The sequence below is a fragment of the Protopterus annectens genome, chromosome 6.part0 (genome assembly GCF_019279795.1).
Source record: "Protopterus annectens isolate FY-2018-M chromosome 6.part0, PAN1.0, whole genome shotgun sequence".
In the NCBI taxonomy this organism is placed as follows: domain Eukaryota; kingdom Metazoa; phylum Chordata; order Ceratodontiformes; family Protopteridae; genus Protopterus; species Protopterus annectens.
Window position 1 is genome coordinate 681,369,980 of NC_056737.1, and position 17,388 is coordinate 681,387,367.

The 17,388-nt window shown below is 38.9% G+C and overlaps 1 protein-coding gene across 1 annotated transcript in view; it reads right to left on the minus strand.

Moving 5' to 3' along the window:
- JAG2 (jagged canonical Notch ligand 2) overlaps positions 1 to 17,388 on the minus strand; it is a gene marked incomplete in the record, with an annotated part of 565,751 nt that overhangs the window by 20,982 nt on the left and 527,381 nt on the right. Inside the window, 3 exon segments of the mRNA XM_044074368.1 lie at positions 3,018 to 3,269; positions 4,615 to 4,730; positions 8,923 to 9,036. Coding sequence (XP_043930303.1) covers positions 3,018 to 3,269; positions 4,615 to 4,730; positions 8,923 to 9,036 — 482 coding nt within the window.

Here is a 17,388-nt window from a genome sequence, read left to right on the forward strand (position 1 = left end):
TTCTGCTTTATACATAATTGCCAGACACTTGTCTAGTGTCTGCTGAATGGGCACAGTGGGGAAAAAACTTTATAAATGCATTTCAAGCCCTTTGTCATCTGAGGACAGCTGCCCTCATGAATCATCATGGTTGTGAAATATATTGACAAGTTACCACCTTAGAAGTGACCTATGAGGCAGGATGATTAGAGCCACTATGTATTATACTCTGCTGACTTCCAAATAAAAAAATGTTAGGAATGATACTAGGATTACTCAATATGCAGAGATTGCAGTTTTCTCCTCTGTACTGTGAACTTTTATTTTTGTTTTACAACCTTCTTTCTTACCACGTTCTAAGCAAAAAGTACACGTCTTAGACATACCTGACTATGCAAGGTTTGACCTAAAGATGGATTTAAAAGCCTACTTTCAAGATCTCAAGAGACGGAAGTAGCTTCACTTTCCCTTTTCATTTCAGGCAACATGTGCTGACAATCAGGCATTTGTCCAAATAAAAAACACAAGGAATATTAGCATTCACTGTCCTATGAATCATGACTTAAACTCCAGTAAAAACTGTGACGGTGACTATTGCAAGATCTTGGCACCAAGAAATGGGAATGGACACATACTAATAATGGTATAGGTTTTTACCAATTCAAACTATTCAAACAACTTTAATATTAAGTGGTGCACTTTGGGATGGTTTAATGTTATGAAATAATCTGTCAAATTAATGATAAAGATCCATCCATATCGTAAATGAAGTGACAAGATGGCAAAATTGGAATATATGTGGGTTAGGTCTTCATACAAAGGGTTACAGCAGTTCACAAATTGCTCAGAAGGGGATCAATTACTTTACAGCAGTTATCTCAACACCAAGAAACCGCCACCTCCCAGTGAGTGCTAAAATAGATATTATTTACATTCTTTAGTCTTCATCTAATTTTACTAAATAAATCAACCTGCTATAAAATAATTTAACTCCACCACAAGAACATAAGCAGCTTACTGGAGTAAGGCAAAACAGCAGGAAATTACAGTGGACACAACTACAGCATCACAGTAAAAAGATAAGCATAAATGTTCATAGTAAGTTTAACTGGCATTAATAGAATATTGTTTAAGTTTGTCTGGCAAGGACTCAGACTTGTTTGCATTCTCATACTGAAGAGTTTGTGTGTACTGAACAATTGTGGATATTGGTGTAGCACAAGTTAGCAATTCAGTACAGAGATTCAAATCAGCAGTGAGCACAGACAACCATGTCTAGAGCAGAAATGTTTTATGATTCTCTGTCAGAATAACATTAGTATTAGTTGAATAACATGCACTGGTTATAATAGTAGAAAGGAAATATCGGCAGATGTCCCCACAAGAGGTGACTTTGCACACCATTATCAGGCAAATTCAGGTTGAGAGAGAAAATAAAATACTTGACCATAGCAGAGATGGACATATGCAGAGTGGCTTGGTTTGGTTACTGATTGCATATTCAAATGGGCATATACTGATACAAAGGCTAACAATTTGGATCAAAGACTGAAGTTAAAGAATACAGACTAGTCATTCCTGACAGTCTACAGTCAAGACTGCATCCATGGAAAGAGACATGGTACCAAGGCTCTCTGAATCAGCACCCTGAATGCGAACCTCCCCTCAAACTGGAAGTGTGAGCAATGATTACCACATTTACACTTAAGTCAGCATGGTTGTGGCCAGCTGTGACACTGCAGCTTATTGTACTGGCTACTTAAGCATACAATAGAATGAAGCTATGTGGTCAACTAAGGCCCAAAGGGATACTGCTACAACTAAGCATTCTACAAAGTTTCCATATCTTGCCAACCTAGCAGTAGTGCTTGGATAAACACGTTCACTTTTTACAGCTTATATCAAGTAATACTCAGCAGGGCATGAATACACAGAAAATATATGTTAGAATAATTAAATAACCCATCACAACTGCCATCCTCTACTGATAAACATGGAGCATGTAAACTAAACTCCTAGTGGAAAATGGTTTAAATCAGTAATGCCAGAGAGAAAGGGATTAAGGGAGAAAAAGGTTAGACAGAGTGTATGAACTCAGTTTCATAAAATCATACATCCTCTAGGCCTTCTGAAAACTACTGGCACCCAAAGAATAATATACAGTGTTAAGGCTACGGTTCACATTTCAAATCAGTAGGAAGGACAGATTCTCATCAGATCAGTGATTACTACCAGGGATGAATCAGAAGGGTAAATGACTAAATACCAATCTGTTAATACTACTGTACACAAGTCAGTCAGGCCTTTCATAATGGTTCTGCCAGTTGAGGTCATCATGTGCTGTTTAGGAAGCTTCATTTAGCTCCTTGCTGTCAAATAGGTGAAGAAAAGTTTGTACAAAATTTCTAAAGCTAATAGCCACAGAACAACATGACTGCAATCTGCGCAAGTCTGATGCTATACACATGTCTGTCAGTGTCAAGGTGGAATACTGAATTTCTTGGGGAAAATTTTTTTACCTGTGTAGGCATGGTAATGAATTTATTTAGCCAGTGAGGTGTGGCAAGTTGCACAGCCACCTTTGTCAATGGCACAAGTCCAAATCTAGTCTTATTCCTGGTGGTTTTTTTTTTTTTTTTTTTTTTTAACATTTTGGTGATACGCTTTGCAATGTATTGAAGAATGAGATTTGATTTTCATAAACACTTGTGTATTAACTCTTACTGCAATGGCTACAAAATTTCTTACTTTGCTATGGTAATTCAAGCACAGTCACCAACCAGCACCAATACAGCCAAAAGCAAATTATGCTCTGGGAACCAAAGACAAACAAAAAAAAAAATCTTAACAGCTGTTTGAAATTTCAGATTCAAGGTTTGACACAATTATAAAATGGACTAACAACAGTTCACCTTGTACTGATAACACTCATCCTAAGACCCCTCCTTCACAGACAAATCCTTTGAACTCATGTCAGATTACTTAAAAGACTAACATACAGAGATGCGCAAGAACACAAACAGTTGAAAAATCACTACCTGTGGTACTTTAATTCTGTTAAAAATTAAAGTAAGCCTTGCACAGTTGTTATCCAGATGATCTGTATTTGGTTGGCATTTAACATTAAAGGGTGGAAGAGATTCTCGGGTGTCACATTCTCCCCAGCCAGTACAAGGTGGCGAAAAACATTTCAGTCCTGACTGCTCTCTGCAGATCTGGCCTTGTAGACACTGGTGACTTTTTTGTCCTTTTAACTCATGTAACAAGCAAAGATGACCACCACACCACACCTAGAAATTACAGTATAGTAAACATTAAAACAGCATGGAAGTTTATTCCTGATGGTCAAACATTTGCTCAGCTAGTTTAGAAACATGTTTATCATTTAAAACAGCAATAATGTAGTAACAGAAAATGAAACACTACATGCTTACTCTCAATAAGAAAATACTAGTACTTCTAGACAATTTAGTGAAGGGGAAAATATTTTGGTTTCCCAAGCATATAAACTACCTTTTATTTTAATTATTTTAATTTATATTCCTAGATAGCTGAATGTGCTACAGGACTAATACTGAACACTACTTAAAGGTTTTCATATGCAGAGCATGATTATTTCCATTTCAAAAGTCAGTATTTTCAAACTGGTACAAGAAAGGCTTTCTGGAAGAGTATGCAAGGATTTTTAAAAGCCAAAATTATTTTTTTTTTTAGCCACTACTGACTTGAGATATACTGCATCTTTAATTGCTCTGCTCTCCTGGGGCCAACTCACTTTGAGAGAATACCTCTCTGAAGTGTCTTTTTGCTAAACTTGGTCTCATCCCCCAGAGCCAGCAGGCTACAGATACATCTACTACGAAATGGAGCAGCAGCAGTCGAGAGCATGGCCTAATTTTTTTTTGTTGTAAGCCACAAGATTCTTCAGACATGCTGAGTAATATGACATGAATGGGTGTGTGGCACTGCAAGTAAGCCAATTGTTGCAAATAGGGTGAGGTGCCCCCAAACACCTTACAATCAAGCAACCGCCAGTGTCCATGGTTTCCACCTCACCAACAGAATTTGTGACTCAGGCTCACCCCAACACACCTCAGACCCTCACATATACAAAAAAGCAGCACTGCCTCATCATTCCATCCTTTTCCTGCCATCAGTTTTGCTCAGTGCCTGGGACACTTACTGAATCTAGATCAGAGTGGTAATCAGCGAACATTCAAATAAAATGTTAATATTTTAAATATAATGGTTAGAACTGATACTACATTCGTTAAAATAATATACAATTACATGCGCGCGCACACACTCTCCAACGGTTGCAATAATGCAAAGGATAAGAAAACATACCAAGGTAAGCAATACATTTCTAAAGTTCCACCATTACTTAATAAAGGTCATAAATGGAACCATATTTTAACTCTAGCTATGAACAGTTACAGTTCTGTATTACAAATAATGGTACCCCATCAGAGAAATCATTCTGTAGTGAAGTAATTATGGATTTTTTTAGGAATGAATATACTTACACATGAAGTCAAACTAGCTATAAATTCCTGGAGCAACTCAACTTAGGTTGTTGTATACAAGACCCAAACTAAATTAAATTAAAATGTTCCACAAAGGGTATCATTTTACCTTTGTGCATTCAATGTTGCCACTTAAACAATGACAAGCGTTGCATTCCTGGTCCCATCTGCTTCCATGAGGAATATGCAAGCCACCAATAAAACAGGGTTTTCCACTGCCAATAACTTAAAAAAAGAGAAGAAAAAATTATTATGCATTCTGTACATCTATTGAAAAGACAATTGCAGAAACACATTACATGATTATCCCAAATAAGCTGCAGATGTCTATACGCTTAAACACAGAATTCTAAAGATGGTGGAGAAAAGCCTCAATGTGAGCTGAGGAAAAGCAATTCTTCTCATATATGTGCTGGTAGATGCATTTTCATAAGGGAGACCATCTACTTTACACCTTTTTATAGATAAAAGCATCACCCCATGTACGCATACATCACCAACAAAGAGATGTAAGCAGTCATAAAAAAAAAAAAAAGTCTGGTTACTGCCCACATATCAAAGAAAAAAATAAGACAGCCTCAGAATTAAGAAATCAAGTTTAACGATTTGACAGACTGAATGAGCATCATAACTAATTTGCTAATAAAGAAAACTTTAATCTCCTTACTATTACAGGCACTCATGTTGTACGAATTATGTTCTACATCTGTAATCATGTACACCTGTAATCTGTTTAAACTTGTAATTATGTTCTACAGCTTTTTTACTACTTCTGTCTTAATCTAGTATTATGTTCCAAGCTTTAACTAAAGCTATAATTTTTAAATGATATATTTCTCAAAGTGTACAATTGTCTAACATTTGAATGTGGAGCTTTTCTCCCCGGGCATCAGCTGAAAACGGACCTGCGTCCAGTCGGACATTCCCGGTCAACAAATGTAAATAAGAAATAAGAATTTAACTTGTGAAAGAATGTAGTAAATTAATAAAAATTGACGTGCATATATACAGAAATGGGTATCTGCAGTGCATTTACTACACACACACACACCCTCTTGATACATGCATCATAATCTGAATGTGTGACTTCATTGGCTATGAAATTCCCTTGAGGCTGTCAACGTAGCCAGAGATTAAACAGACTTTATAACCTAGCAACAACTTGTTTGACATCCTTCTTTAAAGGTGGCTTACTAGACTCTGGCAGAGGTTTAAAGCTTTAAGCTGTCAAGCTACATCCTGTACACACAAAAGTCCAACTTCTTCAACCTCTGCCTGCATAATGTGAACATCCACACAAGCTGCTTCTACGCGGGCCATGTTAAAAGTGTCTTACTAGCTCTAAAAAGGGGCAACATTAAGTTAAATAGAAAGTTTAAACATCTACAAGAAATGAATATTTTTTTTCTTAAGTTTAAATGCCCAAATGAGAAAGAATACTTCACTTAACAAGCATCAATCAGTCACAGCTAATGTTACATCAGAAGTAACAACATTTCCAGAATGTATCCAAGGAAGACAAATAAAACCTTCAAGGCAAAGCAAAGAATCTAATGATAGGAAAAACATATACAAGGAAAAAAGTGCCTTGGAAGAAATAGTGAGTGGAGAGTCAGTAGTGATTTTATGGTCAGAGTCTAATTGGTTTGCAGCTTTACTCTGAGATGTACAACATTCACTTATATCACATACATGAAAACAAAGCACCAAGCCGATTCCCAGACTAGATTTTAAACAACAAAGCCCGAAATCTACAGATCAAATGCCACCCCTCCCCCCCCAAAAAAAACTTACAGGTAATAAAGTACTAAACTTTCATATTATGTTAATATAAAATGGCCAGGACAAAAAAGGACCCTTGAATACACTACTCGAGTTAGGACCATCTCCAGCACAACTTCTGCATGCCCCCCCCACACACACACACAATCAGAGCTATTGTTTCAGTGAAAATTTTTACTTGTGGTGGGAATCTTTCACACCTCTTCATGTTAGGTTTACATGATCTAACATGAAAGTTTAGTAAAACAACTGTTAATCCCAAAACATACATCAGAACTGATAACGTTTCTAGTCAAGAAACTGGTGGGAGCTCTCTGATTACTTTTGCAATGCCCATGTTTTCTGGCTGCAATTTCTGCAACTAAAAAGAGTGCCAGAAGATCTGGCAAAATGCGCTGCCTGCATCTAGAAATTCAGTGCTTACAAAACAAAACAAATATAAAATAAAGTTTCCAGAGGTGCTTTACAAGCAGAATGAAACAAGTTACGGCAGTGTCTGAATGCTGGTGACCTCCTGGACATGTATTGCACACATGTGCCAATTGGAAAAACCCTGGATCTGTTTAAAAACTATCAGGATGAATGCTAAAATAAAAAAAATGTCCTACAGCAATTTAAAATGTAGTAACTTTTATATTAAACACAGCTGCTAGTCCTCAGCAGATTGAAGGAATTTAAAGTATTGTTAAAGCCAATCTGCTTCTAACAGAATGGGCTTCACTACATTCATCGTACTGCTCAGATCTTTGTATTCATTTAGATACAACATCCTACACCATTTCCTTTGAGACTCCACGAGCGGATGCCCACAGTGGACTGATAAAATCTTGCTCATTTATAGTCACCACTGATCTTCTCTTAACTGAGCAATTTTTTAGTTGAATAAACAAGGCAAAAACAGCTGGAAAGTCTATATACCCATACATATTTTCCACATGCACTTTATCAGTTGAGGATGATACGGGCTTATTTTTTCATATCACTGGCAAAAAAAAAGTCACATAAAACTATTCTAGACCACAGATAGAAAATAACCTGGTTTGTTGTGTTTTATATTCAATGTCAGGACAAAGACGAAAAGTTGAAACTTACTGTCAAGGCTAGTTTAAGAAAATAAAAACATAAGAAAACAAATTGCCAGGATCACAATTAAAATGTTTCTACTCCATATCTAGGAAACAAACACCAAGAAAGAGTGAGAGATTGACATACAATTCAAGTATTAATGAACAGGTAGTTTTACAGACTAACAAAATGGGTATAGTGATACTTGAATTTCACATAGTTTATACTTTCTGTGCAGGATTATGGAAAGATCAACACTGAAAATGTCCATTATACCATGATCCCCCATTAATATTCCAAAACGTGCACGCTGATTGGTCAGCGTGCACGTTGTAAATAGACTTATACTAATGGAAAAAGGTCCGGTTGCCCGGACTTTTTCCATTAGTACAAGTCTTTTTTAAAACACTGTCTCGCTATGTTAAAGGAGTTTAACATAGCGAGACAGCTTTAAAAAAAGCAACGGAGATACTCCGTTGCTTTTTTTAAAACTGTCTCGCTATGTTAAACGCCTTTAACATAGTGAGACAGTGTGTAAAAAGCAACGGAGATCTTGCTTTCTCCGTTGCTTTTTTTTTAAACCTGTCTCGCTATGTTAAATGGGTTTAACATAGCGAGACGGCTTTAAAATCAGCAACGGAGATCTCCGTTGCTTATTTTAAAGCTGTCTCACTATGTTAAACCAAACCCATTTAACATAGTGAAACAGTTTGTAAAAAGCAATGGAGATCTTGCTTTCTCCGTTACTTTTTTCAAAACTGTCTCGCTATGTTAAATGGGTTTAACATAGCGAGACAGCTTTAAAATAAGCAACAGAGATTCTCCGTTGCTTTTTATAAAGCTGTCTCGCTATGTTAAACCCATTTAACATAGCAAAACAGTAAAAAGCAATGGAGATCTTGCTTTCTTTGTTGCTTTTGCCTACAGCTCTGATGTTCTGCATAGGCATACGCATGCGGAGTACATCAGAACTGCCGCAGAATACCAGACAGCTGCAGAAGGGCAGCAAGGAGGCATTACACAATGCCATTATTTAAGAAAAGTAATTTTTTTTTTTCTTAAATAATGTAATTGTATAACAGCAATAACCCACATCTGGGTGTGGGTAATGCTGGATTTACCCACGGTTGGCTTTGTTTGGCCACACGGGCTTCGCCCTCGTGACCAAACCACGCCAACCATGGGTAAAATCCAGCATTACCCACACTCAGTGGGTTATTGCTATATTAACCTACAAAAGAAAGAATCAAGTTTTTATCATTGGGAATGTTTATGTCAGCATTTAGTTTTCTGTTGTACAGAAAAATATCGTGACAAAACCAGGCTAACACTGACAGATACTACTGGGTTACTTGGCTGCTATGACTTTTTTTTTTTTTTTTTTTTAGCACTTGCATCAGCCAACCTCTAGTATAATATAGTTATAGCATGCTGCCAATGCGCAAAAAACATAAGACATAAAAGTTAGTTTTGCCCATTTTCAGTGTGTCAAACGTATGCATTTTTTAGCTCAAAATGAACACAATACAAATGAATTAAAAATTGGCCATGTGATTAGTGTAATTCTCACCTTCATGGCATCCAGTTCCAGTTCTTCCAGGTGGGCAGATGCACCTGTAACCATTTATTTCATCTACACAAGTAGCACCATATTTACATGGGGAGGACTGACATTCATCGATGTCTGAAACATCAATACAGGAAAATCAAAAGCGTGTTGAAGCCAGCTTATTTTTTTTTAATGTAAAAACAAGCACATTGCGACAATAAAATGCTATTTTGACTATTTGACTAAACCTATACGAAGACAGTTTCTTGGCTTGAATAGAAGAAAGCAGAGCTTATAAAACTCAGGTACGTAATCTGCTCTTATTAAAACAGTAAAAGTGTCATGGTCAGTGGAGAAGACCATGCATTTCCACCAACAGAAATTTAGTTTTTACTTTGTCTTGATTTGACTGAACAGGATGTTAGCATGTCCCACCTCTTTGGAGGGGGGTGGGGGGGGCTATGAATAATACCTCCAACTGTCTTCAGATTGCTTGATAAACTGACATGTATCCAAACCAATGAACTCTCTTCTAACAAAGTTACCGGTCATTAATTCTGAAAAGTGTACAAAATGATTTGCTATTAAAAAGAAAATACAAGGAACATGTAAAACGTTTTTCCATTAAACAAGAGGTTAATGAATGCAAACAACTGGCAATCAAAAGTAATTTAACCCAAATTTTTTGAAAACCACGTCAACACAAATTTCAGAACTTCTGTCAGATTTACACCTATGCTTCAAATATAGTATACATAAACATTATTTCATTTAATGACCATCCTGATAGAAATTTTTTTTGTATTACTGTATTGATTTTCTATATTTTGAATACTGTATTTTCTTTTCTTTACCTTGTGTTTTGCTTGCATTCTGTTTTAACAGCATATTAAAACTTCAAAAGAGACCACAGCTCTCTCTGTTCTGAGTCGGGCAGAATTTTTTCACGCCCTCCCACCCACTGAAGTTGTCTTGTTAAATACCACTGTCTTTCTAGTTGCCCGCCTCTTATGTTAATCTGACCATATATCTCATTTCTCTCTACTTTCACTGGCTTATGTGAGTAATCACAAAATCATCATTTTTGAAATCCCACCCCTTCAATTATTTAAATTTATTGGCCATCCTACAGTATTTCATAGTACCAAATTACAAAAGTGACCACCCCTTTCAATCCATCTTGCTGTTTTAACAATAGTAACTCTCCACTAAACCTTGACTTTTTAAATAGGTAAAACTCAAGTTACCTACTTTCACATCTAACTTCTCTAGTGCACACTGCAGAGTGCATTCTTTTCAATCTTACCTTTAAGCATCCCTGTGACTAGCACTTTCTTTAATACCTGCTGGAAAGCACTAGGAAGCCTTAAACTCATACAAACACTGAACTCTCCTTGTTAATAAGGAGAAATTAATAGTAGGCACTAAACAGCCTATAATTGCAAAGTACCTTGCTAAGGAAACAGCTCCTGTACTTTACAAAGAAAAAAAAAGCCCCAAACCAGGCATGTCCAAGGGTCAGCTTCTGGTGATTTCTCCTGTCCACCTGGTGAATCTGGGCATACTGGGGCAATGCAGCAATTGCCTCATGTACACAGACAACCCTCTCCTCCTACCACCCAACACTACAACCTGTGAGAGATGCACTTACATAGCCAAAATGGAAGCAAAGCTCTCTCCACCCAAGACTGTGCTAAATAGTCAAGAGGAGAAGGTTAACACCCACACTACACCTCAAGCAACACATAGCCCTTCTAAACGCACCACCAACACCCACATATAGCAACACTAAATCCACATATGCAGAGGCCCTTAACTGTAACCTGCCCAAGCAACAAAGACCTCTGAAGCTGAAACACAAACAAACACCAATCACAACCAATGTGTCACACAGTTCACAACACCAGTGTGCCACCCAGCAACAGCCCCTAAGGCAAGACAATGTACCTAACACTTTAGTCATAGGTGACTCTATAGTCCGGCACACTGATGTCCCTCTCACCAGGTTGAATAAGGAGAGAATTACAGTCAGCTGCCTGTCGGGTGCCAGGATCCGCCACATAACGCATGCACTCAAGTCACTCCACAACAAGTACAAATATGACTCTGTCATTGTCCATGTTGGAGTGAATGACTTGAGACGTACCTCCCTGGACTACATGAAAAGAGACATGGAAGAGCTCTCGGATCATGTGGCCCAGGCAGGTATGACCCTAGCCCTGAGTAGCATCCTGCCTTCGCCCAGAATGATACCACAATATAAGGATAAAATGATTGACTTCAACAATTGGCTAAGCTTATGGTGTCATTCAAAGGGGATCCAGTATCTGTCTGCCTGGGATGACATGATTGACAGACCACGATGCTTTGCCAGAGATGGTCTGCACCTGTCGCCCCTGGGATTCAGGTTACTGGCTAAGGCTCTTGCCACCCCTATAGTGCCTTTTTTAGGCAAACTTCAAAGGACAAAACCACCACCGTAACAGGTACAAGCATGCAAAATCTGAAGGTAATGCTACTCAATGCTAGAAGTCTAAACCTCAAAATGCACTCTCTTGAGAAACTCCTAAAAATGGAGAACATCGATATCTGTGCAGTAACTGAGACCTGGTTCAAGGCTCCAGAGAGCACCCCTGCAATACCAGGCTACAACTCTTACCACACTTTTCGGCCACCAAACCAGGACCGAAACACTAAAGGTGGAGGAGTGTCAATATTCACCAAGGATATTCACACCACCAGGCTAGTTGGCCAACACAATGTGTCTGAAATTCTCCAAGTGCAACTAACACTAGGTAAGACTGCAATCCAAATTGTAGCTTGCTACAGATCCCCCACCATACCCCAAGATTCTCACTACACCTTTTTAAACATACTGGAAAATATTAAGATAGAACCAAACACCCTAATACTGGGTGATTTTAACTACCCTGCCATTAACTGGGAAAACTACTCATGTCCCAATACCTTTGCGCAACGGTTCTTGGAATTCATAAATTCCAATGCCCTGGATCAACTAATCCATAGTCCCACCAGGGGCTCCAATATCCTAGACCTGGTCATTACCAACATGGCAAATCAATGCTCCATACCTATGGTCACCCCCTCGTTAGTCAGGTCTGACCATAAGCTAATCACCCTTAACATCCACATCCCACCCCCACCCCCCAGTAAAGAAACCACCATAAAAAACTTCTCCAAAGCCAACTTACTCAAGTCAGAAGTGACAAACTTCATGACACCCATGCAGACGGGAACTGAAAGTTCAACTGCTGAATCCTACACTAAGGCACTGTACGAGTACATCCACTCATGCATGAATCGTGCCATCCCAAATAGAACCAAAATGCTCTCATCCAAAAAAAGGAAGCCAATCTGGTGGTCCCCTGCCATAAACAAACTTTACAACAAAAGGAAGAAACTTTTGCAGAAAAGAGGAAAATCCCAGGATGCAAAAAACTCCCTTACTAGCCTCAGTAAGAAACTGAGATGCCTCATAAAATCCTCCAAAGCTAGTTATGAAAATAAAATTGCCAAAGATTCCAAAGACAACCACAAAGCATTCTATAACTATGTCAAGAATCTAAATGGCAATGCTCAGATCTGCTCTGAGCTAAAACAGAATGGCAATAAATATACTGATCCAAAGGATATTGCCAATATCCTGGCAGATCGATTCAGTGCCAACTTCACCCCCCTCTCACCCCCTAAATGGCCCATCTCAATACCGGAAGATTGCCAAATTCCAGTAATAACGGCCACACAGGTATAAAACGCACTCTCTAAAGCCAAGAATACAGCATCCATGGGACCAGATGACATCCCGGGCTATGTACTACATGAACTACAATATGAACTGGCACCTCACCTAAGTGGTATGTTTAATCATAGCCTCACCTCAGGTTTCGTGCCCACTGAGTGGCGCAGAGCTACAGTTATCCCAATCCACAAGGGGGGATCCACCTTGGATCCCAGAAACTACCGTCCCATCAGTCTGACAAGCCTTATCTGCAAGGCCATGGAGCGTATTATCATGGAACTTATAAACAAAGACATTGGCAACCTTCAAACACTGGACCCCACCCAGTTTGGGTTTGTGAAGGGCCGATCTTGTCTCCTGAACCTGATTGACTTCTTTGAATCAGTCTCCAGAGCCATGGACAAGGGTACATGGTCCACACAGCCTATCTAGACCTTGCCAAGGCCTTTGACACCAACCCCACTCTGGAATCATAGATAAACTTACTAAGTTGGGTATTAATCCCTATGTCACCCAACGGGTTGCTAAATGGCTTACTGATAGAACCCACACTGTAAAAGTAGCAGACTCCAAATCCAGCTCCAGACAAGTGACAAGTGGAGTACCTCAGGGTTCAGTCCTGGGGCCGCTCTTGTTTGGCATCTACTTCTCTGAAGTACAGGTCAACACTAAGGGACTCTGGCTAACAAAGTTTGCAGATGACTGCAAACTGGGAGCCATTATTGAATCCCCAAATGATGTGGATACTCTACAAAAGGGCCTTACATAAACAGATGCTTGGTGCCAGAGCCATGGGCTCAAGCTCAATGCCAAGAAATGTATTGTTATCCCCTTTGGGAAAAAACATGTATCCATGAATTACCATACAGGTGCAGTACACTAAACACAGAAAGTGTGATAAGAGACTTAGGGACACAGGTGGACAGTGGTCTCACCTTCGATAACCACATCGCCTCAACAGTCAGGAAATCCTTCTATGTGGCACACCTCATCACGAAGGGCTTTTCATCCAGAAAAAAGGAGGTCATTGTCCCACTGTACTCATCCCTCATTAGACCCATTATAGAATACAACGCCCCATTTGGTATGTACCTCTCAAGACATCTGCAACAACTGGAAAGGCCTCAGAAATACCTCACTAAAAGAATCACAGGCCTAAAGCAGATGCCCTACGCTGACCGCCTTAAAAAACTCCAGCTATACTCTGTCGCATATCGTCTACTCAGAGGCGATCTCTGCTTAACATACAAGGCCATGTCAAACCCAGAGCTGTTGGACATGCTACACTTAAAGAAATCCCAATCCCTCAGAGCTACACGCTCCAGGGATCTAAACCTTGTCATCACAATAAACAAAACATGCTGGAGGGATAGGTTCCTGTCCCAGAGACTCCCCAGACTCTGGAATAGATTGCCCGTCAAGCAGAGTGCCTCTTTGGACCTCTTCAAGAGGAACCTTGACGATTGGATGGGAGAAAGGAAATTCACCCCAGGGATCACGTCAGTCGCCCTGCTAGACAGGGGTCCAGGAAAGTAAATAATGTGGGAAGAAATAGCCAGGGAATTGTTATGGCTAGGCTTGTATAGGCCCTAGGGCTGATAGCCTAGTACCAACCTATGAACCTATGAAATGACCTACTTTTTTACAAGTGTGTGTGTGTGTGTGTGTGTGTGTGTGTGTGTGTGTGTGTGTGTGTGTGTGTGTCTGTATATGAATATCAGGTATGAGCAACAAAAGGAGTATTACTGGTTCTCTAATTAGCAAACAGGTTATTAAAACATGGATATCAAAAGAACAGCCAAATAATTTTCAGAAAAGCGGAGACAGAATGAAGTCTTAATTAGTGATCAGAGACAAAAATATCACTAGAGTACAGACAGTGCTTAAACCTACTAACCTACCACTTTTTAGAGAATGCACACAAAGAAAAACTAGAGGAAATGCAAACACTAAAAAAACTTTTCTAGCCTATTTAAAAACAATGTTCTAATTCATATCTACCTACGGTTCCACATCGCCTTTATCGGAGATCATCCAGACAAATGTACAAGCTTCCTCAGAGCCTTTTACTTCAGGTTTTACTGTGAGGTGTCTAACACCATTTGTACAGCAAACCAATGACCTTGAGGGACATATTTATAGAAGTTTATATTTATATCTAGTATCAGTAAGAGATGCAGCAAGGCATGGGCAAAAAAGAATATGACAATGAGCACTTTCAAGTTCAGCAGTAACTGCACAAGAAATAAAATACATGCATGAGTACGAAGACAAAAGACACTACCAGCAAGTTCTAAATTCATTAATGACTGCAAAATAAAAAAATATGAGCATGGGAACAAAGATGCACAGGCAATTGGTTTTAAACTCAAAATGCAAGTCAAACAACTGAGACAATGAACAAAGTTTCTATATCTTCACTATTTTAAACAAAATGCAGGGGAAACCTATACTGTGTAGAGAGGGTTTTGATGCTGACAGAAAGAAGCATTAAACTATTTACAGTCTTACTGACCAGCAAGCACTGTATTTGCAGATGTTGATGTATACCAGGCTCTGTGTGTGTGTGGTACTCTATTACAATTTAAGGAGACTTGATTAAATTAAATGTGGGATAGAGCTTACTCGTTTTACATTTGGTGTTCTATTACCAGTCTGTGCTAGACAGTGGATAAGAAGCATAACTAAGATATGGATTAAAAAGCAATACAAACTCTAGGGTACAACATCTTCAGTGTAACAATGTCAGTTTACAGAAAATGACAAGCAAACATGAAAAACAAAAAAGCTAAAGCAGCTGCCAAGTGTCTTACGTTACAACTGGATCATTCATCTATTTGATTTTATCATGGATTTATTAATTGAACCATTTCATATAGCTTTAAGAATAAATTTAATGCTAATAAGAAAGGATGCCAAACTGATGTGCTAATTTAGGGCAAAAAGGAAATGTAATCAACTTGTACACTGTCATACTGCACATGAACGGGGAAAATGGAATTCAAAGTGTCCAGCTTTGCCGCCTAGGTATTTACCAGCTGCAACAGTGTACAAATGCTGCTATGAAAATACTGCAATATGTAACAATATCCCTTCCTGGTAAAGTAGAATATTTCTACCCCCCCAGCATCAGCAGTAACACAATAATCTTAAGGCAATAAAGTTACAGAAAAAAGTATTTAAGTTAGTTGGCAATCTTTTTAGGATAATCAGCATCAAAGGAAAGTACCTGCCTTTATGTGTTGAAGGAGCAGACAGACATGCTGTGAGGACCACTTTCAAAACTGTAATCACTCCAGAGAACTGCAATTATGCTACTTCGCCAGTTTACGGCAAAATAACTGTCCACATTTTAATCACAGGAAAGGTTATGGAAAGATTCTGCACAGAAGGCTATTGACAATATCTTGTATGCTAAGTGTAAAGATGGACAACATACGTGCTGTCAGGTTTAGCTAGCTTCACTGGAGAGAGATAAAGCCGTCTACAAACAAGATAACTCAAATTTAAATTAGTGGTTTGGGCACCGGCTGGAGCTGGCATAAAAACAGGACAGTAGTGATATGGCCTCAATGGTTTGCCTCTCCTCTGGGTTAGGATGGGGGTATGCATGCCTGGGGTGCACAATCTTGCAGCTGAATCCTCAGTGGAGACTGGAGACCCCTGATGGCAGCCTATGTGACAGCCCTGCCCAGTCTGATCCAACTTCCTTGCATGAGGAATGAATGGACCAGCTGACCAAGAGGGCTTCACAGTCAGACAGTGGGGACAAAGTTAAATAAAAGTAAAGTCTCATCAATCATATGTGCTAAACTTCTACAGGTGGGGAGTCCAGTAGCACAGCTGGGCAAAGTGAGAGGGCAACTGCCCCGGGTGCAAAGCTGACAAGTTGGTGGGGTGCAATCAGCCAAACCCAATCTCTTTAATGCAATAAGAATTGCACTTGCAATCAAACCTGAGCTCTTTAGGACTCAGTGCATGGTCTAAACTGTAGCATGCAATTTGCTACAGTTTATTTATTTTTATTTATTTTATTTTTTATTTTACATCTGTTGACCGGGGAAGTCTGACTGGATATATGTCCATTTTCAGCAGAGGCCCAGGGAGAAAAGCTCCAAGGCATAAAAAATTAAAAAAGAAAGAAACATAGTGATCACATCAAAGCTCAAAGACATAAAAAATGAAAAAAATACATAGTGATCATATAACAATATAAATATCAGTGATAGTCATGTGCAGTTAAAAAACATTTTGCAAAATAGATACAAGAAAAAAATATATATTTTTTATATTATTGGTTCCCTAGGAAGTGTGTTTCTTCAGTAGGTTAGTAGAGAGAAAAAACAAAGCAGTGGGGAGGTATTCCAGCTGGGAAAGGTAGTCAGGCGAGATGAATAGTGTCATCTGGGTTGGTATAAGGGCATAACCATTGCGATTCTAGGAAGAGTTTTAGTTGCTTCTTAAACAATGGGGTAGATGAGACGGATGTTAGTTCACTTGGAAGCTTGTTCCAAGTGTTACCAACAGAGTTAGTGAACAGACAATCCCCAGATTTGTTGTTGGACTTTAAGGTAGATACTAGTACCCTATTTGCAGATTTTAGGGTTGTTAGGTTTTTGTATTGGCTAATAAGGTTGCAGAGAATGGGCGTATTTGTGGGATGATGCAGAATCTTATGAGTGATTGTAAGCTGCTGTATAAGAAGCTGACTTTGTAGTTCCAGCCAT